Genomic DNA, 27,850 nt, shown 5'->3' on the forward strand with positions numbered 1-27,850 from the left:
TATAATGAAAGTGTTGGTCATTTTTAAGAATATCAACACTTTCTTGTGATAATGGAAAAAATTGCCCTTGATCAAATGTGAATTTCTTTAATTGTTCTTATCCTGTGGACAGAGCAACTTGGTGATCGCCCCACTGGAGTGGAGTTTGTGGTCACCAGGGGAATTTAAGTCCAGCATCCGTTCTATTTTCAGCTCTGATTTGGTGGTTCCAGCTTATCTCTAGATGGCAGTCTGCTGTTCGGCGCTGAACAGGTAGCGTGCTTATTTTTAAAGACCTGATTCTTCTCTCACGGGCTTTGATTTTAAGCTGTAGGCAAGAGAAGAAAATCTCCTCCACAGCTGAAGCTTTGACAGGCCTTGAAGTCCCCCTCAGGTAAAAATCTAGTTTTCAAACATGTTAACATGTCCCCCTAGTGATTGTTAATTTCATTTTTTTTATGCTAAAAGAAATATTAAGTGAAATAATAAGTCAACCCCAGGACTGAATATTTCCATCTTGACACTACAGCAACCAAATGCCAAGTCAAACAAGCCAGTGTTTCAAACCTAAGAAATCAATCCTGTCAACTTGTGGGTGGGGCTCACTAGCTACAAAAGGCTCCTCAACACAGGCCACAGTTTTATATTCATAGAGCCCAGTCATGAAATGAGGAAGGAAGGTGTAGAGATATATTCAAATCATTTTAAGGCCATGAGGGCAATGTTTCATCACAAACCTCTCAAATATGTAACTTAACTTGAGGCTCCTCTTTCATTTTAACAGCATTTCGTCTTTTTGTTTCTTAGCCTGGAACCTCATCATCCAGAGATGCTTCTTCATGCATGAAAGACTCTGACAGACACAGGTGTTGTGAGGAAACTGTTTCTGGTTTTGGAGTCAGAGTTGTCCTCTTTTGAGACTCCTCCGTCTGTGTGTAGAGACTCAGAAGCCTGTTGTGTGCGTCCAGCTCGTCGTGAAGCTCTTTGTTCACTCTGTTCTCCTTTTCTTTCGCGAATACTTTCTGTCAATTTTGCTGTCAGTGTCTGTGTGGTTCAGAGTTGTCTGTCTGTCACAGATTTGAATAGTCGACTGTCTGGTGAGATGCTGCGGAGTCGATCAGATCTGAATGACATCCGAGTCGTTGACACCAATTCTTTAAAGATGTGTTTTTATCAACAGTCTGTTTCCACATGGGCACAACACGACTCCCTCTCTTCGGGGTCTGCAGCTTTCTGAACTTGAACAGATCCAAAGACAGTATTTACTGCTATCTACTGTCAAACTAAAGGCAAAATGTTTTGAAGAAATATTTCCAGCGTTGGGAGGTGTATCACTGGAAGACACCAGATCAGAGGGCCTGGGTCAATGGACGTTTCATTGAGGCGATGCAGCGCTCATCATGGCCAATCTAAGAGGCTCAGCTGAGTGTGTGAATGACGCTATGCCTTGGATCACAGAAACACCATTATCAGGGCACACTGACATCACTCAGCCCTCCACAGCACACCACCGGCCTCCTCCTGCAGCACAGTCATTGTGTTCATCGTTCAGCCCATTGTCTGCGCGGGGGCATGGCGGACAATGTCGCCAATCTCTGTCCAAACCATGATCCAACGCTGCTATTGTGAACCCCGTCCATTTTCCCACTTAACCACACAGCATGGTGTTCCTGTGTGATGAGAGCAGCGGGGTGTCCGCCGTTCTGCCTGGCACTGGGGTCGAGAATGTGAGGAGGGCACAGATTATTGATCTGTCACTGTGGCGATGGAGGCTTGATGAGCAGACATGTGGACAAGCTGCAAACACAAAAACCATGTGACAATGTCAGTGGGTATCACACTGTGGGAGCCCCTGCCTGTGTGCTGTCGGTTCCTTGCTGCTCTTCTGCCTTCAGCCTGACATCAGGATATTATCTTCACTGACAGGAGTTTGATCCGTGAACCATTTTTTTTTAAGCTGGATTATTTTTTACGTAAAGTGGACATCGTCTCTTCTACAGAATGATACAACAATACCGGACAACTGTGGGATCTTACAAACTTTTACTACAAGACCATTCAACAACGGTTGTTTTACCAACAATAATGTGAGTAATTGTTTTCACAGAAGCTGAGCACAGGAATGTCACCATAAGAATGACCTTTTAAAAAATGATTCTAATTGGCACCAAAGTTTGAATTCTGTTTTTGTGTTCTGATCAGCCACACAAATCCTGCACAATCTTACCAGGTCACTGTGTTTTCGGGCCGGCTGACCCGCCATGACTGAGATGCAGGCATTCTACCACAACGTGCGTCGGCCTGCGGGCCTCTACCTGGAGCCCACCTTGATGCAGAGACGCGTCCTGGAGGACCAGGTGGAGCTGTGGTGGTTCCGAGAGCCACGCCGCTCCTTGCTGTGCTACTGTGCCTCAGTGGCCCTCATTATGGGGCTGGGCCTTGGCGGTGTAGGCCTCCTCTCCACGACCAAGAGCCTGTCTGGAGAGTGGAGACTCGGGGTGGGCACCACCCTCTGCCTCTTAGCCCTCGCTGTTTTGCTCAAGCAGCTCCTCAGCTCTGCCATCCAGGACATGAACTGCGTGCGCAGCCGGCGTCGCATTGACCTTTTGAAGAGCGGCGGGAGGGCTGACCCGGTGCTGATTCTTGCCGTGGGGTCAGCAGTGATGCTCTGTGGGACAGTGCTTCTCTGCATGGCCACAATTGGCAACCGAGTTTACGACAGCAGGGAGATGTTGGTGTCTGGGCTGGTGCTGATGGCTGCTGGGGTCGTCATGGCAGTGGCTGTTGTGGGTTATGGTGTGATGATTTACCTTAAGAAGCAAAGGGAGCAGAGGAGGAGGAGGATGATGAGAATGAGCAGAGCCAGGAGGCTGGGGAGTCGAGCCGTCCTGGTGTTCAGTGTCTCAGGGGGACAGACGAGCCAAGTCAGGAGAGAGACATCCTCCAGCAGGACAAGTCTGATCTGAATGAGCTTAATGTGCAGAAACATTCAGAAAAAGGAGAGTCTGGGAAAGGAAGAATATATGAAATGTAATGTGTGTTCAAGGAAAGTAGAAATTACAAAAGAGATGTGCAGGATTCTCAGCACCACATTGAAGACATCAGAGCTCCTTTGTTCTAGTCCTTTTGTTTCCATTATCAAAACAAACTGGCGACTGAGGATCATCATCAACTCTAATACCTGCACACAAACTGTACCAGAGCAACAGTCTGCTGTCAGCAATGACTCAGAAAAACATTTTATTGTCTGAGATTCTCAGAGGTTGAAAATAAACTCAGTAAGTGTTCACATCAAATCAAAACGTCACTGTGTTGGATGTGTTTTGTGAGTTTCTTTATCACACACTCAAAGAACCAGACTGGAAACTTACATTTTAAAATGAGTAATGGTGGAATTTCAATCAGAATTAATTTATTAATGAATTTTCGATATCTTTTTCTATCTTACATTAATACATTGACGTTTCTACCTCTTATACATGTAGCACACTTTTGAGCTGAAATTTTGTCAAATTGTTTCTTTCCTCTGTCGTTGATTCACCACCAAAATATCAACATGTCAAATCTTGTCGAATCAAGAAGTGGAATCAAGATTTATCATCAGCAGAGCAAGAACAACAGCTTTCAACTGCAGGGTGCAAATGTGTCATCATACAAACGGATAGGAAAGTTACTTATTACAGATTTAAGCTTTAATCGGAACAACTTCTACCCTGCATCCATGGAAAGATTGGTGATTATGTGACAACATTTTGACTTATCAGATCTGTTAGAAAAAAGCAAACACAACAAACTGCAATGTACACAGTATATAGGCAGAAAGGATCGCAGCAAATCCTGTGTGCAGATCATCTTAACTCAAATGAACTCAGTGACAAGCAGTAACATTTTTCATGAAATGAAAATAAAAAAAACAGAATTCAGAGACACGTGTTTGTTTTCTTTCTTTTTTTCCCATCTATTCCTTTCTTTAAACTTTCCCTTTTCGTTGTGATATGTTTATATTTTTTGTTTGTTTTGGCATCCAACAGTTAAAGGTTCAGTGCGTAGAATGTAGTGCCATCTAGTGGTGAAGTTGCATGTTGCAGCTGAATACCCCTCACCTCACCCTCCCCTTCCAAACATGAAAGAGAACCTGTGGCAGCCTTCAGTTGTCATAAAAACTCAAAAGGTGTTTAGTTTGTCCGGTCTGGGCTACTGTAAAAAACATGTTGGCCTCCATAGACAGGACCCGCTCCAGATGTAAATATACAGCATTTAAATATAAAGGGCCCATTCTAGGGTATAGAAAACAAAAACTTGTACAATTTAAAAGATTACGACATCACTAAGATTATTTTATATTCAATTTCTGCCAATAGAATAGATGGGTGCCATCGCTCTAAATTTCAATCAAGATTTATCTATGCACAGTGTTTTTTTAAAAGGTGTGTCTATAATGTGTTGTTATAATTAGTAAGCAGTTCAGGACTAAAATTTGTCTCCCTTTATCCAATCACCCTACTGTGAACTGAAGATCATCGTCGCTGTCGTCTGTCCCCTCCTCCTCCTCCACTCTTTCTCTCTCCGCCCGGTGTCTCTCACTGGTCTGGATATAATTGTCCTCGATGAAGCCGTCATCGTCTTCATCCTGCCCACTCACAGTCCCCCTGACCCTTCCCATCCTACCCGACACATTGCTCGGGTAAGACAAATCATCATGACCGTACTGGCTGGCCCCATCGGCCTCGTGGAGCAGGGAGTGTCTGTAGCTGGCCAGGAAGCGGTGGAAGAGGCGAAGCTTGACTGCCATCACGATGAGGAGGGAGATGGTGAGGACCGTGCCCAGTCCTGCAGCCAGATAGGACCACTCCACTGACTTTGAGCCCCAATCTGGATCGGCTGCCCCTGGAAAAACAGCAGGAAGAAGAATGTACTGCATCAAAGACAGACACAGAGAGGTTGACACCGAAATGCTTCTTGTAAACGAGGAGTTATAGAGCTCAAAGTTCCTCAGACACACCTGACTGCAACAGTGGGGGTGATGGTAAAATTCCCATCAGCATTCCTTTTGTTACTTACTCTGAGTTCCATTAGTGTTGCTGCTGGTGGGATCTTCCTCCACTAGAAGACGTCTCTGAAGGCCCCTGTGCTCCACGTCAGATAAAAAAGCAGGACGGGCCTCAGTGACAGAAGCTCCACAGAGAAACAACAGCACAAGGATGTTGCAGCTCCACACCCCCATCTCTCCTTTTCTTGTGGCAAAACCTAAAGAAATAATTTAATCAATAGAGTATATTATTTATATATATATATATATATATATATACTGTGTTTATATATTGAGGATCATGAAAAGTGTGTTCGTCTCCAATCTCTTAGTGCAATTGCGTCATAACAAGAGATGCATTCAAAGTCAGTATTGAGATGTATATCATCCTATTATATTATTTGCTTCTCTGCACTGGCTCCCTTAATGCCTGAGCAGCGGTGCAATATATTGACAAGCTCAGATATTATCCCAATATATGGCTTTGGTCAGTGCTACAGGCTTATTTATGGTTATAGAGTAGAATGGTAATAATAGAGTAGTGGAGTGGCAGCTACCAGCCTCCTCTCTTGTGGAACAGGTGTGTGTCATGGAGGCAGACACAATCTCGACATCACATCAAACGTTCCTCATTCCGAACCTTGTGGTTGTAGTATGTCTCCTGTTGTAAGTGCTTTTCCTCTCTGTCTGCCTAAGTAGCACAGGGAGAGCCTTGCCCTCACGCTGCAGGTATCCACTTGTTCTGCTCTCGCCCACGTTTCTCTCCTTTCAAACTCACCAGTCGACGCAGATGGCCGACCGCCCTGAATCTGCTCCTGAAAGATCTTTCCTCCCGTTAGACGAGAGGTTTTTTTCTCTCCACTGTCGCCAAGTGTTTCTTTATCAAACTGTTGGGTTTCTCTCTGTGACTGTAAACTCTCGACCTTCTCTGTGAAGTGCTTTGAGGTCATGTATGTGTTAATTTTTACACAAACGAAACTGAATTCTCTAGAAATTACTTGCCGTGATTTGTCTTGAATTTAATTCAGAAAAGAAGATAGAAAAGATATTTGTTTAGGTTTTTATTAATATAATAAATAAATAATAATAAAACGCCATTGAGTAGAGTGTTTATCCTTTTCTTATTTTAAGTGCATATTGCATTTTTTAGAGTCACTTGAGTAAAGGCTCTGAATACGTCGTCTTCCACCACATGAGATTATAAAATGTTGAGGTCAAGGGATTACCATTTTATTAGAAATTACCAGTAAGGGGTTAAACAAATAAAATAGTAATAGAACTATGATATATACCACTAACTAGCCAATAGTCACTTCTCGTTTGCCAGAGGAAAGTACATGTTAACAAACCCTTTGACATGAACAAAACTACTCTGAACTTTATGATCAGCTGTATTTCACACAGAAGCTGTCACATGATGTTGAGGAGTTGCCTTCGTGAACTGTTCTTAACTAAAGTCCTCACCTGCTTACTGGTTAACTTTAATCATCGACTCACACATGCTATGTTGATCGTCCTATATCGGAATATCAGACAGTATATCCACACTGTGTGTCTTTATTCTAAATAACACACACAGTTCACATAAGAAGTAGGTGATAGTGTGATAATAGCCGTGCTTGAGGTCATTTGACTTCTTAATCTGTGTCACACACATTGCAGAGCAAAACATAGTATCTCTAAGTTGTCAACTCACACAATCCACAACAACAAGTAAAAAACGTCTAAAACAGCTCACCTGTATGATGTCCGACACAGAAGGTGTTTCCCTCCTCGACGTCTAACTGGTGTTTTGTCTTTTTCTTCAGCTCCTGAAAAAAAAACTTAACAACCTGCTGGAGCAAAGGTTGCAGGACAAGCCATAATGTCACCCTCCTTGCACATGCCTTTAAGACTGAGATGTTAATGAGTAACTTTATTAGGTTTGTCATTATTCTTCCTTTGTTACTAAGATCGTGATAAAAAAAGAAAAGGAGATTATTATTATTATTTTAGTTATTAAAGAGAGGTCAGCAATGAGTTGTCAGTAGAAGTTATTACAATTTTCTTGACTGGAAGCACTCGAGAGCGCCCGCATGAATAAATGGATGAGATGTTGCATCTGTGCTCTGAGACCAGATAGTGGCAGTGTAATCACATCAGACGTGAAGCATGGGCGCTCCATGCTGCACAAAGGCATCAGTTTATTTTTCAGATTTTACAGAATATCAATGTGGTTACAAAATATATAAAAAGAAACTCTTAACTTAACTGAGCTGACAGAAACTCCTTTTTTTTATCCTCCTTTTATCCTCCTTTTATGTATTTTTTTTACATCACAGATCATATACTGTGATGTTTAGTTCATTGTTATATGTTTGTTTGCTTTAAAGCACTTTCCATTTAAATCACCAGATCAATGATGGTGCTGAAAACCATTGAATGATTCCCGGTGGCCCCAGTGTCATTTATTATCGATGCACTTCCAAGCAGCTCTCAACTGGTCCCTCTTTATGCACATTCAACTGGGAGAGGTCTGGAAGTTATGTGCCTTTAAAGAATATACAGAATTCTGACACTCAGAGATGGATTGTCATCTCTCAGCACCTCATTGAAACACATTAAATGTTTTATCGCCAGGAAAAGGGCAGCCACCTGTGAGCACTTGAGTAGTTGAATTATACATTTCAAAATGTTACGCGGATATAAGGGCACAAGAGGCTCATTTTAATATAGGATACAGGCCAATGCTACATAATGCATTTCTCTTCAACATTTTTGGTAAGATGCGGAAAAAAGTGAAGGAGAAAACAACTCCTGTGCACAGAGGCAACATCCTTAGGGACAATTAGCAAAAAGAAAAAGTGCATAATTCCACTTAACTTGTGTATGGTCCCTTAGCTCCCTGCTAAATCAGCTCCAAATCAATGCAAAACGGTTTATGATGCATTGTTTTGTGCCAAACTTACAAAGAAAGTAGGAGTATTAGTAAGTACAGCTTATTAGAGTCTGATTTGAAATGCCTTTTGAGACGTGTTGATCATATCAGTGCCCAAAATATCCATTGACTTTCATTTTCAGACATTACGTTGGTTGCATAATGGGATGTTTTGAAAAGCTCCTATTGGGAAATGTTCATTGATCCCCCTGCACAGTGTTCAGCTTTAAAAAAGGCACAGACACAATGTGCATGTTCTGCACACAACCAGTTCCATTTAAACTCTTCCCGTCACCCATCTAACACATTACCACAGTGGCCTTTTAAAACACTTCTCCTCTTACATTCAAGCACAATAGATTTTAATGGATGTTCCACAGTCAAGTGTGCTTCTGCTCCAGGAAAAACATGTCTCACCCACTGTGCAGATTAATGCTGTTAGGCTCCGTTTAAATTTTTATTAAATTCGAATGCGTTGTTCTCATTGTGCTCATTGTCAGAGCTGTAGCTGAGAGTCACACAAAGAGATAAAGATATGAATGTTTAAAATTGTGCAAGGATCAAAGCAGGTTTGTCGTCCCTTTTTCTCCTGTTGGATTCCGGCGATGCTGCTGAATGTTTCTCTGCAGAGAAAGATTAGGAAATTCACAGCAGCAGCGGCTCTGAACTGACTGACTCTGAGTCTCACTGAACCATCTAATCCTTTTCTCTTAAACTCCTCAACCGGCATCACGGCGTTAAAGAAATGGAGGAACGGAGAAATCCTGCATGATCGGAGCTGCTCAGCCGGATCACGCGAACATATCTGCAACAGTGGAGATGCTCAAAGAACACTTCAAGAAAGTAAAGCCATTAAACCCATTGGAGGAAAAAAAGCGACCAAGTCCTGTCACAGCTAAGAATAAGGAGGACTCAACTGCAAACGTTCGTCCCAATTCATGTAAAAAATAAATAATACAAATAATAACTCTATTTATAGGGCACTTTACAATACAAAGTGCAAAGTGCAGCAAAACAAAAAAAACAAAAGGTTAAAATACATAGTGCTACACAACGGAAAAAACAAAAGGTTCAAATACAGAGAAAGTATAAATAATAATGCCAATAATAAGAATAGAGATAGAAGACCAAAATTGCCTGGCACCCCAAGTAAATTCAGGCATATCCCGTTGGAAAAAAGTATATTTTTAGGAGAGACTTCAAAGAGGACACCGTCTCCTTATTTCCTCAGGAAGTTCTTTCCAGAGTCTTGGGACCCTGATGACAGCAGACCCTTGCCCGATGGTCGCAAAGTTTCGTAGAGGTGAACAGGAAAGTAACAGATCAGAGATATAACCTGGGGCCAGACCATGAAGAGCCTGAATAAAAATTTTAAATCAATACTAAAACATACAGGGATCTAACGTAAAAAAAAAGGTAAAACAGGCGCGATGTGATCATATCTCTTAGTCACAGTTAAAAGCCTCGCAGCTGAATTTTGTCCAGACTGCTGTCTTTCTGTTTTTTTCCTTATTAAGACCAGTGAAAAGGCTTTTGCGGTGATCAAGGCACGATGTAATAACAGCATGTTTGCCCATTTCTGCATCACAAAAATTTTTAAATGGATCCAAGCCGCAAAGGAGAAAAACAGGCAGGGACAAGTAATAGGCGAAGTCAGTGAGTCTGACAGTTGCCGACATCAGGCAGGAAAAACAGGACAAAAGGCAGATTGTACTCATAAATACAAATATTGATTGGAAAGCATAATAGACAGTCTGGTGGCAGGGCCGAACAAGAGCTAATGAAATAGCAAAGGTGGTGGAGAATAAATATAGAAGTGATGTTGTCGATCCTGGCCGATCAAAAACTGAATAGAGCTTCACCAAACTTTGAAAGAGCAGGTGAACAGCTCAGACTTTAGAGTGCTTTTTGTAAAACACATAATCCTAAACAGACATGCCCCTTCGTACCTGTCTGGTCGGGCCCCTTACTCTTTTATTCCATCCTACCCTCTCTACTTTCAGAATATGGGCTCTGAAAATACATATGCTGGCTGCATGACCTTGTGTGTCTGACTCTGAGGCCTTTATATTAAACTTAAACATGCGTCTTCGTGCCCTCACTTTGTGGCTTTTTTCTCTTCAGCTAAAGGTCTGTGTCTGTTACCATTCTCCGACTGGTCTGTCCAAATTTTAATCAATGTATTGATATGCACGGTAGAATCTGTTTTCCTGCAGACAAGATTACACATCCTGAAAACCTCCTCATCTCTCCGACCATCTGTTTGTTTGTTCCCTCAGACATATGGAGATTTTAGTGGCGCCTGAACATACTCTCAAACAATATCTGTGTCTCTCCATCCTGGGGGAAGGTTTTTTTTTTTCCTTATCCAATTCGAGGATTTAATTACAGATTGTAAAGCCCATTGAGAAACATTTGTGCTTTGTCTTATTGGGTTGCACAAATGACTTGATTTAAGTCATAATTGCGGTACATCTTTTGAGCAATTTCATCGTTAAGACTTTTCTTGTAGTTAATCTATTCTCTTTTTCATTTACTCTGTATTCTCTTACTCAGGCTGCACAGTGTTTGCACAGAAGGTGTCGTCCCATGTCACCTCCTTTAAACAATAGATCATTGTTTATCAAGATTTGATCAATCTTTAGCATCACCGTTCAGGCCCATCTGCTTCACTCCCCATCGGCAGTAACTGTAGCAACCGAGGTAGCGCTGACCATACCAGATGTTTGCCAGAGCGTCAAATGGAGGAAGTCACAGCCATGAAAAGCAGACTTTCTTTCGTTGTCCTCTGGGACAGACGAAAGCGAGATATATTATGTGATACCTGGGTTGAAATACTCTCTTTTCGGAGAACAGCTTCAGATTAAAGGAGGCATTTGTTTTAGTTAGTCTTTTAATCAAGTTTCTCTTCTCGTCAATGCGCCAATGAAATGCTTCTGTTATCTTGGTCTCCTGATGCTCCTTCTGGCAGCGAACACCATTTCAGTTTGAGATATTATTTGTGTGAACAGCATGTGAGTCAAAATCCAAATCTTTAATGCAGCTCACAATGTGAGTTGTAACTCGTTTGTTGCTGCTCCATCGTGGGCGGTTTTATCAATCTCCGAAAAGGGTAGCATTGCTGCATCATAATAAGATTTAATCTTTTGATTCAAAATGTATTGATGCTCTTTCAAGAATTGTGAATAAATCCCCCTCTATATTCCTGGAATGAGTTTAAAAAAAACACACCAACAAACATGAAGAGACGTCGTGTGGAATATAAACTGAAGGCTCAGTCTTGGTTTCCCCTGTGAAATGTGGTACAGCTGGAGACTCTGGACACCTTTGTCCTGACATTTATAGATGAGAAATGGAAAACATCAACATCCCTCCAAACATTTGACAGATATAACCAATTAAGGTTTTGTAATATTTTATAGGTAAAGGTAACTCATACACACACATATTCTTAGATGAGGCCCTTTATGTTGTACTTTAAAGTGTTCATATTTAAAGCACATTTAACACTGCTGAAATGGGAATACAACATTTAAATCAGTAAATTTCCTTTTTAACAAATGCACAAGTGAAATTCAATTGCAAGTTCTTCAGTAGATACAGGTCACAGAGCGTTTGTGGGTACACAGAAACCCAGCTGTCTTATTGTTTTTCTCTATACGTTATGTAATATTATACTGACATTTCTGACACTTAGTGTTTTGATATGAAGATGAAAAATATCCACCAGAATGTATATGCGATACTATGCATTGTGCTATCAATTCTGCAGCAGCCATGCAGAAGCTGGTTTGTGATGTTTCTTTTTTCAAGGACGTGCAGGAACACTGTTCGAATCTCTTTTTCAGCGCGCTGGACCACAGTGGCACACACGTCTTGGATGTTGGGCTTTTAACCATACGGAAATGTTCAGTGTCTTCCAAGACTGCAAATTTAACTATTACAAAAAACAGTTTCTTGTTCTGTAACCTTGATGAACGGCAGTTAATGAGACACAGCAACAGTGGCCCCACAAGACCAATTGTGAGCCACAATTGCCGGCGAGTTCACTGTTAACTCACTCTTCAGTCACAATAGTTCCTGTAGCTTCTTTATATATTTATAGTTCTGGCATTTTGTTCAACATTTCAAAAGGATTAAGTTCAAAAACTTTATTAAAGAAGGAAAATAAAGCCCTCCCGGGTCAGACCATGACAGCTCCCCAAAGGTGAAGCCAAAGCACCTCGACAGCGGATGACTGACTCGTGATTGGTCGAACGCGTCCATTGCTGCCACGGCTCCATCCCCCGATCACTACTCCACAGACTCTGGCTCCAAATGTGCAAGATGGCAGCGTTTGTATCCAGGGACATTCAAGCTTCATTTCTGGACAGCGGGAGGAAGTGGAGACACATCGACCATCTTGATATACAGTGTGTCACAACAGTCCATGGTTCAGACAGCAAACTTGTCAGCTCAGGAACTTTTGTTCGGCAACAATAGACCCTTTTCATTGCAACCATTTTGACATGAAATCCCATTAATTAAGGTTGTGCTCTCTTTAGATAAAGTCTTTAAGCTACGATAGTCTTCTCAGTTTTGGTGTGTGCTAGTTAAAGGGGGAGCAGTTCTCCAGCACAATCACCAGCCAGTGTCAGAGACAGATATGGCCGACCATTCGCCCCAGCCTCCGCACTTATTACATGGAGGTTTACAAGTGATCCCCTGTCAGATGGACACAAACATGAATAATTTCAACCATGTGAACCAACAAATGATTGTGGGTGAGGAGTTTTCTCATCACACTGTTGATCCTCTTCACAAATCCCTGGGTCCCTGAGCAGAATGTATGCAACAAAAGAGGGTGTTGTTGTCCAGGCTCAGCTCTTGTCCTTTGTTTATCCCCCACATCTTCCCCAGACGCACATGGAGCTGCACATCCTGAATGCAAGCCGGACCACAACTCTCACCCCGCAACATTTGTTGCCATGGCATGTGCTTTTATCATTGGAAAAGTCCATCTTTGGCTTTAAAGAAGCCAATTATACTCATTCTCCTCCAAGAAGATGCAGGATGATTATTTTCCGTTCATAATCGGACAGTTGCTGCTGCTGCAGAGTGCTGAAACACCTTGACCACGAGAAGGATAGAAATTCAGTGCGTGAAAGTAATGACCCAAGGCATGAGAGTTCAGAGCCCTCCTAGTGTGTGATTGTGTTGTTCTCAGCATTCAATAGTGGTTCTTTTTATAATCTAAGATAATATTCTCTCGGCTCAAGCACCACAACCCAGGGTCACAGTCCTTCCCTGGCCACAAAATGTGCTTCCACATTAACTGGCTCTCTTGACCTCTGGACTGCTGGTCCCATAATCTTAAAACACGTGACTCTAGCTGAACCTACGATGGACTCTCCACCTTCACACTGGTGACGGTGGCTGTGAAGCATCTCTGAAACAGGCGCTCAGGGTCCGGCGGCTGGTTGTCACAGTCCAGCTTGCTGCTGAAGTGTTTCCTGAATCCCTGCGGACCAGAGGCACGGGTCGCTCTCGAATGGCTGGATCCCTCGCTGGCATCTCCTTTGGAAAGCAAACGGACGATTGCACAAAATTCAAAGTTGTGAAATCACTTTCATCCTTAACAAAAAAGAAAAAATGGTATTTAAATCCTGAAAACGCTGCTAGTTGCAAAGATTTCTCTGTACTGAGGCCTTTCCGGAGGTCCTCGTCCAACTTTAAGTGTGACCTTAAGAGAGTCCAAACGCACACTAACCTGGTACCCTGAGAGGTAGGCCGTTGTCAAGACGATTGGGTTTAGAGGCGATGAAGAGGTAGCAGAGGACACACACCGTGATGAGAAAGGCAAGGAGGACCACCGCTGCAATGGACAGACCAACCAGTGCTCCGATACTGAGAGGAGAGGAGAGGAGAGGAGAGGAGAGGAGAGGAGAGGAGAGGAGAGGAGAGGAGAGGAGAGGAGAGGTTTATATTGTTTTCTTGATAAATAAAATAATACAAAAAGACCAAAGATCAAATGTAGTAAGATGCAGTGTTTACCTCTTCACACATGCACACACACGTATACAAATACACAAAACTAAATGAGGGGATTTACATCGGCACTTAAGACTGGAGTAGTGGAGGTAATAAGGTTTCTGAATGATTTCGGGCCAGTGCTGGAGCTCAGGGGAATATCTGCGAGTCAGGGCTTGAGGAAGGTTTTTAATTTCTAGACACAAGAAGACAAAAAGTAAAGAAACAGCTGCAATTTCAGGAAATTCTTAAAGTTTCAACTTGTCTCCTCATTGGTTGATCAGAGGAGAACGTGTTACCACTGCCACATCTTCCATTAAGTGACAAAATGAGTCAAACAAAAAAGAATAATAATGAGATCAATTAAAGAGGAAACGAGAAACTTTGTTGTCCAAAGTAAATGTCCCTTACCTCAGCCACCACATGTATCCGTACTCATAAGGGAAGAAACTGTTGGGATCATCGCAGCAGTATTTAACATCATTGAAGCCGCAGCAGAAGACAGCGGCAGCGGCGTTTCCAGGTTTGGGGCAAGAGAAGCTGTCCACGAACGCACCGTCAGTGCTGTGGTAACTGCTGCAGTCAGCGCTCATGGTTACACACACACAGAGAGAGAGAGAGACAACCAAAAACCCCGGGGTCCGTGGACTGAGGCGAAGAACAGATCACACCATCATAACATCCTCAGAGAGAAGTGCGCTCCCACCCGCGTGTCTCAACATCCGCTGCGCGAATGAGCCGCACAGCAGAGAGACGGAGGAGGAAAACTTTCAGCCTGCCTGGAGCCCTCTCTCTCTCCCTCTACCTCCATATATACATGTATATACCTCCATGTATATATGTATATATAAAGAGATATACCTATACATATCTCTCCCTTTGTCTCCATATATATCCACATGTATGTATATATGTATAGATATATTCAAAGATATATATATGGAGACATGCAGAGGGAGAGAGAGAGGGATATACACATATTAGGCAATTACCTTTAAACATATGTATTGATGAGTGTGTGTGTGTGTGTGTGTGTGTGTGTGTGTGTGTGTGTGTGTGTGTGTGTGTGTGTGTGTGTGTGTGTGTTTGCGTGTGTGTATCCATATATGTTTTAAAAATATGTATATAAATACGTTTATTTGTGTATGTATATGTACATTTGTATACATTATACATACTCATTATATATATGTATATATATATATCCTCATCATTTGACTTCAGACACTAAGGAGAAGCAGTTCCAGGCAGCACAAGAAAGGTTAGTGTGATATGAATTTAGTATGATGTCTATTTACAGTCCTTTCAGTCCAGTCGGGGCTTTATGAGCCGGAGGACCCTCCACTGTGATAATGAAGGTGGACCATGGTTTACTTGGTCGTTTTATCTTATTCCTGTGGGAGGAATGCAGAAAAGGCTTGTATGCAGTCCCTGTCTAGAACAAATCTTATGATGAAAGCAGAGACGAGCTGTGATGAGAATTTGATTTATGTGACTTGATCCTTCCCTGTGGTGCGGTGCAGGTACATGCAGGTGCATCCATTTATCTTTCAGCAAGCACTGGAAACAAATAGCCCTACTAATGAAGTGCTTATTCCACCCCATTTTTAAAAAATCAAATAAATAAATAAGCCTGTGACTTGAATGTTGAGTCTAAAGTTGTCATGTTGTGCTGTTTATGATCAAATCTTGATTATGTGGATGCCTCAAACAATTTGTACAGATAATATCATAAGATGTAATGCAGCAAAATCCCCAAAAGCATTCATACTCACAGTACACCCACTCAGGTGTTTTCGCTTTCTCTCTTCTCAGGATCGCGTGGGTCTTTGATTGACATTTTCCCTCCTTGCTACACCCTTCAACATTTATTATAATATGTGAGGGTCCAATTCCTCAGTGCATACGATTATCCACTACATTGCAGTGTGTAAGTTTCCCATGAAGGATCAAAAATGTTGTTCTTATCACACTGATGCATGTTCATGTCTTCAATAATAACTTATTTGATATCATAACTAGAGTTCAGTCAGACAACTCACATTCAAATGTTTATTACGACAGTAGAAAATGTTAGTGTTTGGCTTCCAGGCTCCAACTTCATCACTCCCCCAGATATGATTACATAGACATGATGGGATTGATGAGCAAATATTTATCTACAGGTGAATGCCGGGGAGGGGGAGGGGCTGACCCAACTGGCAGCAATGCTGACGCGGCAGCGGGGGCAAGCAAAGAGAGAAATGTTCTCATCTTAAATAGAACGACTATTAGGGTGGTTGGGTACTATATATAATTGTGGAGAGTGAGTTATGTCACATGAGGCATGTCACATGATGTCTGTCACATGATTGGAGCAGCGCAGCTGGAGTTGGCTGCCTGAACTAGCTCGCAAGCATCGCTCCATTTACCGCCCTGTAGTTGATGCCTTCACAAACAAGTGCAGTTTCAGACCACATGTATTTTTCTTTCTAGACACATTTGAGGTCACTGTGACATTTGACCATTAAAGTCTAATCAGTAAATCCAAGTCCAATTGAACGTTTGCATCAAATTTGAAGAAAAGGTTCTCTAGATGTTGCGTTAACAAGATCATGAACGTGTCTTGATAAATCACACTCAGTGACCTTGATCGTGGACAAATGGTATTCTGTTTGAATTCTAAGCTATTTGTGAGGCAAGCTGAAAGTTAATCGGATGATGCCCACAGAAGAGTTTTCCAGACTGTTAAGACTTTGTTGCAGCCACGTTCTGAAGTTCTGTCAACGAGACATTTTCTCTGTAAATACAGTGACTGTAAATAACTATGGTGCAACATTTTCCCAGTCATGTTATTTTTTTGTTTATGCCTACATAAAGAAATATGCTTAAAATCTTTATTTAATACCTCCATGTCACAAATAAGACAAGCTGCATCTTTATAAGAATCATGCCCATACGGTAGTGAAAATACAACTTCCTGTTTGGTAATGCCTTTGTTCTATGTTGCATTTGTTCTAAATTAAAAAAAAGACAGATGTGGACTGACGGAAATGCAATAATGCATTTATCATCAACAATGTAAAAATTTATAGACAGAATTTATAAAAGAAACTAACTGAAATATATAAGAAAATATCATCAATCATTAAGGCTATATATGATCAATCAAGTCTTACTTATGTATGTATTGACGTACGCACAGAAAAGCCAAAAACATAATTCCTCCGGCCACTGGCTTTTTTTCCGAGGCATTAAAATGGGATGAAACATCATTATTGACTGACTCTTGATTGGCCAAGAATGTGTCTCTGCGTGACCTCGCTACAGCCATCCCCTATTCGCTACTGCACAGACTATAAATCACGTCTTCTGCGCAACATGGTAGTGTTTGTTTCCACAATCTTTTGGCTTAATTTCTGCATAGTGGGAGGAAGTGGAAACATGTCTTCCATCTTTATTTACAGAGAGTAAACATGCGATTGTTCATAATAGTGACTGACTGAACAGTGGTGATTTCCAACACACACAGAGTTGTATGATCTCCCATAATTCCTAGCACCTTTAAATCTATAGAGTTGAGTGGCTTTGAAGCGTAAGCTGCTTAGACAGTGGCTTCAAATGATGGAGGAGCACCAGACTCCAGACTCTAGACAAACTGGCAGGACACAACAGTGATACTATTACCCATGCTGCTTTTATTTTGAAGGCAGTAGATGTCTGTAGCCTCACATCATCCATAGTGTCTCATCAAAGGTAATGAAATACCGCCATACTGTCAAAGCACAATTTTAACCCTGACAACACCAACCCTACAATTACAAACCATCTTTAGCTGTCAGATGATGTAAATGGGACCAAATTGTAGCCGTCAATCTGCTGCCAATGTGACATGAATGGGATGTGACACTTGACATCCATTGCACTTCTGTCCGTCCTGGGAGAGGGATCCCTCACATGTGGCTCTCTCTGAGGTTTCTACCTTCTTTTTACCCTGTTAAAAGGGTTTTTTAGTAGTTTTTCCTTACTCTTGTTGAGGGTTAAGGGCAGAGGATGTCACACCATGTTAAAGCCCTATGAGACAAATTGTGATTTGTGAATATGGGCTCTACAAATAAAATTTGATTGATTGATTGATTGATGTTACACATCCGCTTCACACCAAGGCCATGTGACAGAAATAAAAGTTTTCATTAGTTTTTTTCTAATTATATATCTTCTCAAGTCTGAAATCTGCATCTCTCTCCTGTTACACCCGAATGTAATGATGTAGTCTTTATCACTCCGCTTGGTGCATAGAGTTTTAACTTGAAATTAAAAACAGGTTAGATTTAGTGAGACCTCTGTGTGTGCAGGGCCTCTGAATTACTAAATTGATGGTTGCAACAGTCTTTCACATGTACATTCCAAAATATTTTATTCAAAGTAAGGGTAAGCTGTATTTATAGTAAATATTACACACTACATATATTTATTTGTCTTCCAGCTGCATAGATCTCTCAACTATTTTGGTCTGTTTATGTTGGAGTGGCGGGAGCCTGCGGAAAAGAAAATTGGGCCAATTTCATTTAATTAGCTGAAGATGGATAATAAGACAACGATAAGCCGTACGTGTGTCTATATAATGTGACTGAGGTCGGAATGCTCCACGTGTCTTAATTTGATTATTGTTTATTCAAAGTATGTCCTTATTCAGGTTAAATCAGAAAATGCTATTTACATGACAGTGTCTTATTCAGACTATTGTCTTAATCAAGTTAATATCAGAATAGTGGTGTTCATGTAAACGTATCTTTTATCTTCTGCAGCAGATCCATCGGCTCAGTTTAACTCAGATATTTTCACTCAATTTTATTCTGAAGTACGTAGCTCCTACACAGACGGACATCTTTAATTAAAAGCTAATCCCTTTAATTATATTTATTCCTCTGTACAGCGCAGCTTTATACATTAAGATCTGACTGTCGTATCTTTTTTTGAATGAAGAGATGATTCTCACTGTAAATAAACAGTTCTGTCAAACTTCTGTAGCTACATAAGCTAGATCACGCTTTGAGGCTGACATGTAGAATTCATAAAGAACTCTCTCCAGATCTGAGAAAAACTCTTTGTGAAAAAACCTGTGCAACATTTCCAGCTACCAGTACTCAATACTTTTCTCAACCACTGTTCTCTGATCAGGTCGACTGAGGCACTGCACCCATGGTCAAAGGCTGATTATTGGTGTACGTCCTGCACACCAGCCTTTGGTTGTCAAATATAAATCTAAGGTGAAACAAACGGTGAAATATTTCCTTTTGAGAAGGGTGGTAATTACTTCTGTTAAATGTACTGCAAGCCCAGGACACATCAACAGAGCAAAACAAGGTGGCAGTATATGTGGTTGTTCATCATCCACTCCATCCATCCCTCTGTATCCTTTGAGGGTCGTGGCAGAGGGGGTGCTGGAGCCAATGCCAGCTCACAAAAACAATCATATGCATGTGTGATGGCTCCTCTTTATATACAGTCTATGGTTAGCTCCCAGTTGCTGATTTACCCATTCAGCAGACGCAAAACAAACGTTCGTTTTCTTTAAGTCATACCACTGCTTCCTAATAAATGCAAGGCTAATATTTGATCCCTTTTAGCTTTGTTTTACAGAATCTGCAGCTGCTAAATGGTAAAGTCACTCGCCGACTTGATCACTTTATCTCCTTCACTCCTTTTGGCTGTTAATATGAAATAGATTAGAGCAGATTAACACTGCAACTGTGTTCAAGGGGTAATGTAAAAATAAAGATCAGACGATGTTAAACAACTCCCAACAGCTTGTGGATTTAAATTCTTCTGTATGAGCAGAAAATGACTCTTGTGAATAAGCTTAAAAGCTGCAGTAGATGGAACATTCCTATCAGGCAAGTGGTTCCATTGAAGTGCTGTATCAAGGCTATATGGCTGCTTCTCCTTGTCAAGACTTGGCCCTTGGAACCGGCAGTGAACAGCAAATCATTGCACATGGAGACATATAGACCACTTTGTTCTGGGATCAGGGGCCAGCTGCAGTGACAAGGCATAGGGGAAGATCCTGGGTGAGGAGCGTTCACAATAAATACGGCATTTTCAGCAGTTTTCTTGAAAAACTCCTCATATTCTCTGAATCCTGCTGTACTCATCAATGGGCAAACATCCGCAGACAAATATGGTGAGAAATGTTGTGTGATCGTCGTGTAAAGGAACTATTGGTGAGAAGTGGTAAATAATTCAAATGAAGAGCGACAGGACAAGGTATATAATATAATAATGAAGAAATAAACCCACTGACTGACTCTCTGGAGACAGAAGATTATGGGCTGTGGTCGGTGAAGCAACCGAAAGGCCTCGCAAAGTAATACAAAGGGGCTGTCAGGAAAAAATAAAGATGATTATCATTCGTCGGATTTCTGAGCAAAGATGAGAGCAGCGTTGGTCAAGATGAATAATAGTTACTGCCACATTGTGGAGACGGTTTCCCTTCACACAATATGGAACAGTGATGCTGGAATAACCTGGATATCTGAGCATCATTTAGAAAAATAGGGATAGGATGCCCTCATTCCTATCCGCCGCACAGGTCAATATCAGCCAGCATTTCCACACTACATTCATTTAGCGTGATGAGGATGAAGATGGAACCACCTGCTCCGCCACAGACCCAACAGGCAGCGGCCACATTTCATTCCTCTTCTCAGTTTAGCATGCGAAGCTGCCCAATATGCTGAAACTTTGCCCCGGGTTGATCTATATAATGGAATATGTTGAGGCCCAGCAGATGACCTGTGGATGTTAAACATGTCCGCTCCATCAAAATGAATGAGTGGCACACCGGGCCTGACTGCTCGCTCTAATCCCAGATTATCTCTGCCTGTCCAATCCAGAAAACAGGGGGTGGGGGGGGGGGGGAATTGGCAGAAGAAAGGAGATTATTTGCCAGTGTTGGAGGGGTGGGGGACTGTGGAGCAACGCGGCGGCTGGAGTGCACACCTCCTTGCTCGTGAGCGACGCTCACACGGACAGAGAGGGATCCGCACATCCACCACTTCAAACGCGCTGAGCTTGTTTCAGGTTGAGATCCACACTTTCATCACATTCTCTTTCATGGAGGTGTCAGGAGAGGCGATTGATCACATCAGCGAAAACAAGACCTGCCATCCACACCCCGCCCCCATCACTTCCCCCTCCCCCTACCTCACACGCCACTCCTCCACTCCTCCCTCTCCTCCGCTCTCAGCCCGTCGGCAACAGTTGGTAAGCATCTTCCATCGCTGCGCACTGACACGCGACAGCACTATTCAGCACCACACTGATGTATGTGCACCTCTCCTCACCGTGGTGGTTTACATCTGTACGGTTTGTATCATATCCCCTGGTGACGACTGTATGTTGCCTTTAGCAGCAGGATTTCATGCACCTCAATGTCACCTCTTGTAAAAAGCAAAATAAGTCCAAGCAATCATTTCTCAGTTACCTCCATTTGTAGTCTGCTGTCTGCAAGGTGCCTCAAAGGTGATGTTGGAGATTACTTTTACAAAGTGTAAAAGTAATCTCCAACATCACAGAGGAGACCACTCAATATGTCAAACGTCATCTAACAGGTCACACCTGACCAGTCATAACGTTTAAGTTAGATCTTGTTTAAACTAATGCAGTGGCCATTATAAACGTGCCTGTTCGGAATGGTTTGTTTTCTTGGCCTGTGGCGATGCTAAGTACTTCCGCACTACTACGTTTTCATTTGAAAATGCCACGACTCTACCGCGGATACACCTGGCATCCACACTGCTCTGGAGTTTTAGAGCCGCTAAAACGGAGAAGTTTGGAAATGATGACACCCAAATCCGCTTGCTGATTGGGCGTTTTCGGTCTTGATGTACCCTTTGTTGATTTGTCAGGGTCCTATCACGTGACCCCCTTCTGGAAGAAATCAACCAGCATTAGCCTCAGCTACCAGTGTTGAACGCAACTTTGCTAAAAGCTGTTATTCGAGCAATCTGCGACATTCCCATGTCGAATGAGATGAAGGCTCTTCCTTTTGGCCCCTTAACAATACACATGGCAAGTGTGAAGCCAATAAGACAAACTGTTCAGAAGATATGTTTTCCACGTACACACAGACAGTTCTGGAATTAATCAACAGACGTAGAGATAGAGTAGAGATTCATGGCCCTGAGTGCGATCCGATTCAAGTCTGATCTGTGTTAATTAAATATGTATTTGACACGAGGTACTTGATCTAAACGAGAAGCTGCCGTCTGGATGTTTTGTGTTTTGTGATGTTTTCAAAGATGTTCTGTCTTTGCTGACAGATTTGTCAAAGCTTTGAAAATCCATGTGTTTTGCCCCCCCCCCCCAGGTGTCAGAACAGAGACAGACTAACTTTTCCCTCAAACAAGGTTTACACTTTCTGATACGTGACATTTTTCCCCGACGACAGCTGCAATCTTGGAGTGAACATTTCACTCCCTTAGAGAAACTGAAAAAACTACTTTTAAAAAAAATAAAGTAGCTCTGCTTTTTTCACTTTGCACGTCAGCCTAACCTATTGACAGATGTGTGACAGAGCATGAGATACTGCATCATTTCCATTTCATCATCCTGTCACACTTGCTGAGCTCAGCAATTGAATTCAACATCCATCCATTAACCTCCACTCCTCTATCCTCTGAGCCTATTTGTGCCTTTCAAGCTTTTTGTTTTTGAGTCAGGTCCCTGTGTCCCCTTTTACTTTTTACTTTTTGCTGCGGTGAAAACTGCAGCACGACACCTGTAGAGGCATGTTCACATGTTGAATATCCTTTCACTGATGTATGACTAAACTTGCCTGTGGCATTTTTAAGGTCAGATTTACATTGTTACAAGAACCAGCAATTAAGCAATTAACATTTCAGGCTGCAGTTTATTCTGCATGCACGGCCCCTCTGCATCCGAGTCCACGTCCTGAGCTGCAGGCGGTCAGGGATTACACAGCAGCCTCACAGCAGATGTGGAATCTGGGATTACAATTAGAGTAATATCATCCATCATGTGAAAGCTTGTTATGTTAACATAACAGGAGCGCCTCTGGTTTCCCCCCCCCCATGTGCCACACGTTGGGTATTGTTGTAAATGGGAATGAAATTAGATGTGGCGCACTGTGTAGGACAAGGGTGAAGTCAGGGTGATGGTCAGGGTTCACACGCCTCAGACCTGCAGGTGACATCTGGGGCTCGGGTCATGAAATCAGTGTTTCCCATTAATTATCTAGACCTTTGCATTCCACCAGATTCTAATTTGTCCTTTCAGTTTCATAATGAACCTTTTTATAGTTTATACACATCTCATAACATCATGAAAGATCTCTAATTTGGTAATTTACTCTGTTGCTCCATTTTATAGCAATGCAGTTCTTTCTTGGACACATCGTCAGTGATGTTGCCCGGGGTCATTGGGTGTTTCGGGTCTTTCAACAATCAGACACCCTCACCCAGGCGACCCAACCAGGGTTGATCAAGCCCCGGCTTGTGTCCAGGTAGCGCTACCCCTCCCCCGGCTCTCCTCTCCTGATCCACAGCCACCTTGATGCAACTTCTGCTGCCTCGGTGGCCAACTCGATGGCCCTTCTCCTACTGGCTCCTGTGATACCCAGCATGTTATGGGCCCTGCAGAGAGACTGGCCTGCGAACCCTCTGCATCCCACCTCAATGGGCTCGCACCTCGCTCGCCACCCGTTGCTTCGGCATTCTTCTACTAGCTCAGCATACTTTGCCCTCTTCCTCTAGTTGGCCCCCTTGATACGGTCCTCCCAGGCAACAGTGAGATCTAGGAGAATGACCTGTCCTAAACACACACCCTTTTAACTGAATGCATAGTATATTAAAACTCCATTTATTTAAATAAAAAAAGGCTTTAAGAGAGAGCAATAATTTAATTTACTAATGGATTGACCAAATGTATTAAATAACCATGAAATTTACGCATTTCCATCCTCATCATTTATTGTCATAATTAAATACCAGTTGAGATAGTTTACTTAGTTTACAATAGAGTATATGAGAATGTTCATATTGAAAAGTAACCGTTTAGGCTTTTGTTAAATTGTTTATTGGCCTATAATTGATCCGTCGCTCCAAACTAATGGCACATCTCTAGTTGATTTCAACTAATTAATTGGAAACTTATAAGCTTAAGCTTATATTTATATATATAATATAGTTCTTTTCCAAGTTGCCAACCCTCAAACCCCTCAAGCGCACATCTGGGCAGCTCAAGGGTTGTTGAATGTGCTTGGACACAGCTGGAAGCAAGCTCCTTTATACACCTGAGAAGGGGCAGAATTATCCTGGCATGTTGTGTCCTGCACAACCTACTGTATGGCTCATGGCATCCCCTAACCAGCCGGAGCAGAAGCAGAGCCAACTGTGGGGCTTCCTGGCAGGGCTGCAGGGCTGGCTCACCACGCCTTGATGCAGCGTCTTTAATGATGGTAAGTTAAAATGCCTTATTTCAGAATGTATACTGAATAAAGCTGTGAATGAATTCACCTTTCCTTATGGGTTTATCCAAATATTTCTGAAGCAAATGACACACACACACATACACCCACACACATAATTAGTCATGCACTTATTTATTTGCGAAGACATCCATCAACTGTTTGTGTTTCATTCATCTTTTCTTTTCCTGTCGCAATTTCCTTCACTGCATCCAGGAGAGCCAGCAGATTGTTGTTCACCCTCCAGACTCCGGGAAAGAGGACTGGGAAGTGGACTGTGTGGCTGGCGATGGCAACTGGGAGTGAGAGGTCGTCTGCCGGTCACCCTCCACTCCTGCATCATCCGAGCCTATAATTTATATTGTTTAGCCCAATTAATTTCCTGTTGCAAGCAGCAGGGCTATTCTCATTTAAATAGAAATTTGTTCTTATTGAATTCCACTCGTTAATTACAAAAGACACAAGAAATTGCAAATATCATCTTAAACATTATGAAATGAATTACCTCTGGGTGACGGTTCATCACTTTCTCCCTCATCGCTTGAACAAATTCCACCTAATGATGACTGACCAATAATTGCTGCCTTCCCGTCAGATCTGATTTTCCTTGTCCTCCTACTGTTTCTTTTTTTTCTGCTCTGCTCTGCGATTCGTTTTTTTGGCATTAACTTTGATGTTAATCCATTTTTTTATACGTGTGCCACCGTCCGAACCTCGGGGGACACAGCATCCATCACCTCAGTTACTGCAGCCCGGGCTTCATTTCATTTACATATTGTCAGTCCGTAGGACACGTTATGAAAAACTGTGCCCTGTGTGTCTTCTGACTCCACACAATTATTTTAGTTTCTGCTGTTGTGAAATTCTTCAGGTTTTTACCTTCAGGGCCATATTCAAACTTTCTTATAACTTCAACTTCTCTGTTCAGCACACCGCTCTCTTCATGATACACCAAACAGATGTCCTTATGTAGAGAAATGGGTCTGGCAGTATGCTGATTGCAGAGGGCAAACACGCGCCAGTCAATTTAGAATGGTTCTGATGCACAAACATACGCAAGGTGGGTGGAGTTTGTCCGAGAGATCTCCGTGCTCAGAATCTGAAGAAAACACACGGAAACAATTAAAAACTGGATTCTGGTGCAGAACGTTGTGTGGCTGTTATGTTTTAAAGAATCATTCCAGCTGAGAGCTTGAAGACACATGTTAACTGATGATGTAGCCCAGTGTGCGGGATATCCAGTATATATATCCAGTATATATATCCAGGTCCCCCCTACCTAGTGCTCCAGTGTTATGCTGAAGTAGACCCCCCAGATTGTAACCTGCCACCCCCCCCAAAAAAATACTATAGCTTTAGTATCCAAAATGATCTTTGGAGGAAGGAATAAGATGAGGGAAAAACTCAAAAAAGGAGATAGGAAGAGTCAGAGCAGAAAAAAAGTAACAACCTGACATACAGCATTCAGTAAATGTAGAAGACACTGAGTAGTCGATCTCTGCAGCAGCTTGACAAGTGGTGATACTAATTTTTTACAATAGACCTCACTGGATTCCATCTCTCTGTGTAATTGAGGTTCTCGAGTACAAATTGAGTTGCATACATCTCCCCGCTTCGAGGAGGACTCCACAGCATATTCAGCATAATCATTTAAATTTTCTCAGACGGTGTACAGACCATGTGTCTCAGTGGGGGATGATTTCCCTGGAAGTGAATGGAAACCAGAGGAATTACGCCAAACGTGTCTGAGGAATGAAGCTAATTAAAGGATGCAATGTGAGGCCTGGATTCTATTCAGCCTGACGGGGAAAATTACGACAAGACGCAGGCTAAATAATGTTTCCCAATTAAATGCAATGTGCTCATGTGATTGTATGAAACCCTAAGGACTCGTAGGTTTTCTTTAATGAACTGCAGAGTTCTTCTGTCGACTGTCCAATCTGTGTTTACCAAATTCTCTTTGTGTACATGTTCGGTTTAATTTACTGTGGCACGTTTGATTCTTCATCACCTCTGCCAAGGAGGGGTTATTTTTCATCCCTGTCTATTTGTATGTAGGCAAGATTACATGAAAATAGCTAAATGGATCACCACAAACCTTTTGTGGAAGAATGTGGTTTTGTTTAGTAAAGAATACATTAAGTTTTGGTGGAAGCAAATGCAGGAATTTGGGGGATAATTCATGGATCTTGATGGGGGGGGGGGGGGGGGGGGGGGGGGGGGAGATCAGGCATGTTTAAGGGACTGATATCAATGACTGTCACGGCTAACACTCTATCTCACCATTTGAAATATTTTTGTTTTTTAAATCCTGGATCCGCACCGAAATGTAGTGGGTTCTTAGGTGGGTCATGTCTCACGCCTCCACAAAATTGGATGGAAATCGATGGAAATAAGTAGCTTTTAGGGTAATCCTGCTAACCAACAAACAAACTGATGAAAGCACATTTAAATTCACTGGAGCCTGATTTTAATTTGAATCTGCACTAAATTGCACACACTCATAATATCAGTCCTCTAAACATGTCGGATTTTTTCAGCACGATCGATGAATTATTCAGTGAAATCGACAATAATGTTAAAAAAAACCTTTATTTCACAAGGAAAGAGAAAAATTGTGGATCTGCACCAAAATATAATGGGTTCTTCTGATCCATACCGCATCCCTCCATAAAGTTTCACGGTAATCCATTCAGTAGTCTTTTGTAATCCTGCTAAACTGAGATGAAAACATCTAGTTATAGTTTACCACATCAGAGCTCTTCGCGCCTCTATTGGAAGAAAAAAAGATACACAAATATGTGAAGGTATGAAATTCATTCAGCTGGATAATACTGATGACACATAAAAGACCAAGGCTGACAATGAACTGATCCTCTTCTGTGGATGTGTGTACTTATCCCTCTGTGCTGTAGACACCATTGATGGGTCACTTTTGTTTTTCTTTCATTAACACAACTACGGTCGTGTATTTTGCTGTAAATACTCATGGGCTAGTTAAATCAGCAGCTGAAAATAGTCCCAGGTAAAAGCACAATGTACTTCTGTTTGACATGGTGATTTGACAAAACTTCTAACCCTAACCCTAACCCTAGCATCATCACAATTAATGTACAATCACAGTACATTAAATGGTGTTTCTAGCACTGTCTGTTGCACTACCATCATTAAAGCCACAGAATAGATATTCATAAGTATGAAACGTTTGTTTTCCTCAGAGACTGGACTGAATTACATTCGCTTTTCTGGAGATACCTCTACCTGACTGAGAAGTGTCTTTATTTACCTGTTTTTTTGACATTTTTATTGATTTCCCAGAGAATGATTAATGGATCTAGAGGAAGGCACATTTAGAGGTCTGAGTGTGGGAAATGTGGTGCAGTTTGGTTGGATTTAAGTAGACTCATGGGCCTTGGCGGTAATATGCGCTCTACTGAGTGCCATTCTA

The 27,850-nt window shown here is 42.0% G+C and overlaps 3 protein-coding genes across 4 annotated transcripts; 1 reads left to right on the forward strand and 2 right to left on the reverse strand.

Moving 5' to 3' along the window:
- Positions 1-1,538: 1,538 nt before the first annotated feature.
- Positions 1,539-3,139, forward strand: tmem125b (transmembrane protein 125b). 2 transcript variants are annotated; one of them, XM_034614466.1, is made up of 2 exons: positions 1,539-2,066; positions 2,182-3,139. In XM_034614466.1, the coding sequence occupies exon 2, from the start codon at positions 2,241-2,243 to the stop codon at positions 2,943-2,945; it is 705 nt and encodes a 234-aa protein (XP_034470357.1). In that variant the 5' UTR covers positions 1,539-2,066; positions 2,182-2,240; the 3' UTR covers positions 2,946-3,139. The 2 variants fall into 2 exon arrangements, with proteins under 2 accessions (XP_034470357.1, XP_034470356.1); XM_034614465.1 differs by having other exon boundaries at positions 2,210-3,139.
- A 1,111-nt stretch (positions 3,140-4,250) lies between these two features.
- On the reverse strand, positions 4,251-6,879 carry LOC117778711 (leucine-rich repeat-containing protein 19-like). The gene is made up of 3 exons (XM_034614467.1): positions 6,747-6,879; positions 5,041-5,226; positions 4,251-4,866 (listed from the first exon to the last, which is right to left on the reverse strand). Exons 2-3 carry the CDS (start codon positions 5,201-5,203, stop codon positions 4,475-4,477), a joined length of 555 nt encoding a protein of 184 aa, XP_034470358.1. The 5' UTR covers positions 5,204-5,226; positions 6,747-6,879; the 3' UTR covers positions 4,251-4,474.
- A 5,351-nt stretch (positions 6,880-12,230) lies between these two features.
- Positions 12,231-14,653, reverse strand: LOC117778168 (protein shisa-like-2A). The gene is made up of 3 exons (XM_034613512.1): positions 14,346-14,653; positions 13,675-13,811; positions 12,231-13,481 (listed from the first exon to the last, which is right to left on the reverse strand). The coding sequence occupies exons 1-3, from the start codon at positions 14,525-14,527 to the stop codon at positions 13,303-13,305; spliced, it is 498 nt and encodes a 165-aa protein (XP_034469403.1). The 5' UTR covers positions 14,528-14,653; the 3' UTR covers positions 12,231-13,302.
- Between the last annotated feature and the right edge of the window lie 13,197 nt (positions 14,654-27,850).

This window comes from Hippoglossus hippoglossus, chromosome 17, assembly GCF_009819705.1.
Source record: "Hippoglossus hippoglossus isolate fHipHip1 chromosome 17, fHipHip1.pri, whole genome shotgun sequence".
Classification (NCBI taxonomy): Eukaryota; Metazoa; Chordata; class Actinopteri; order Pleuronectiformes; family Pleuronectidae; genus Hippoglossus; species Hippoglossus hippoglossus.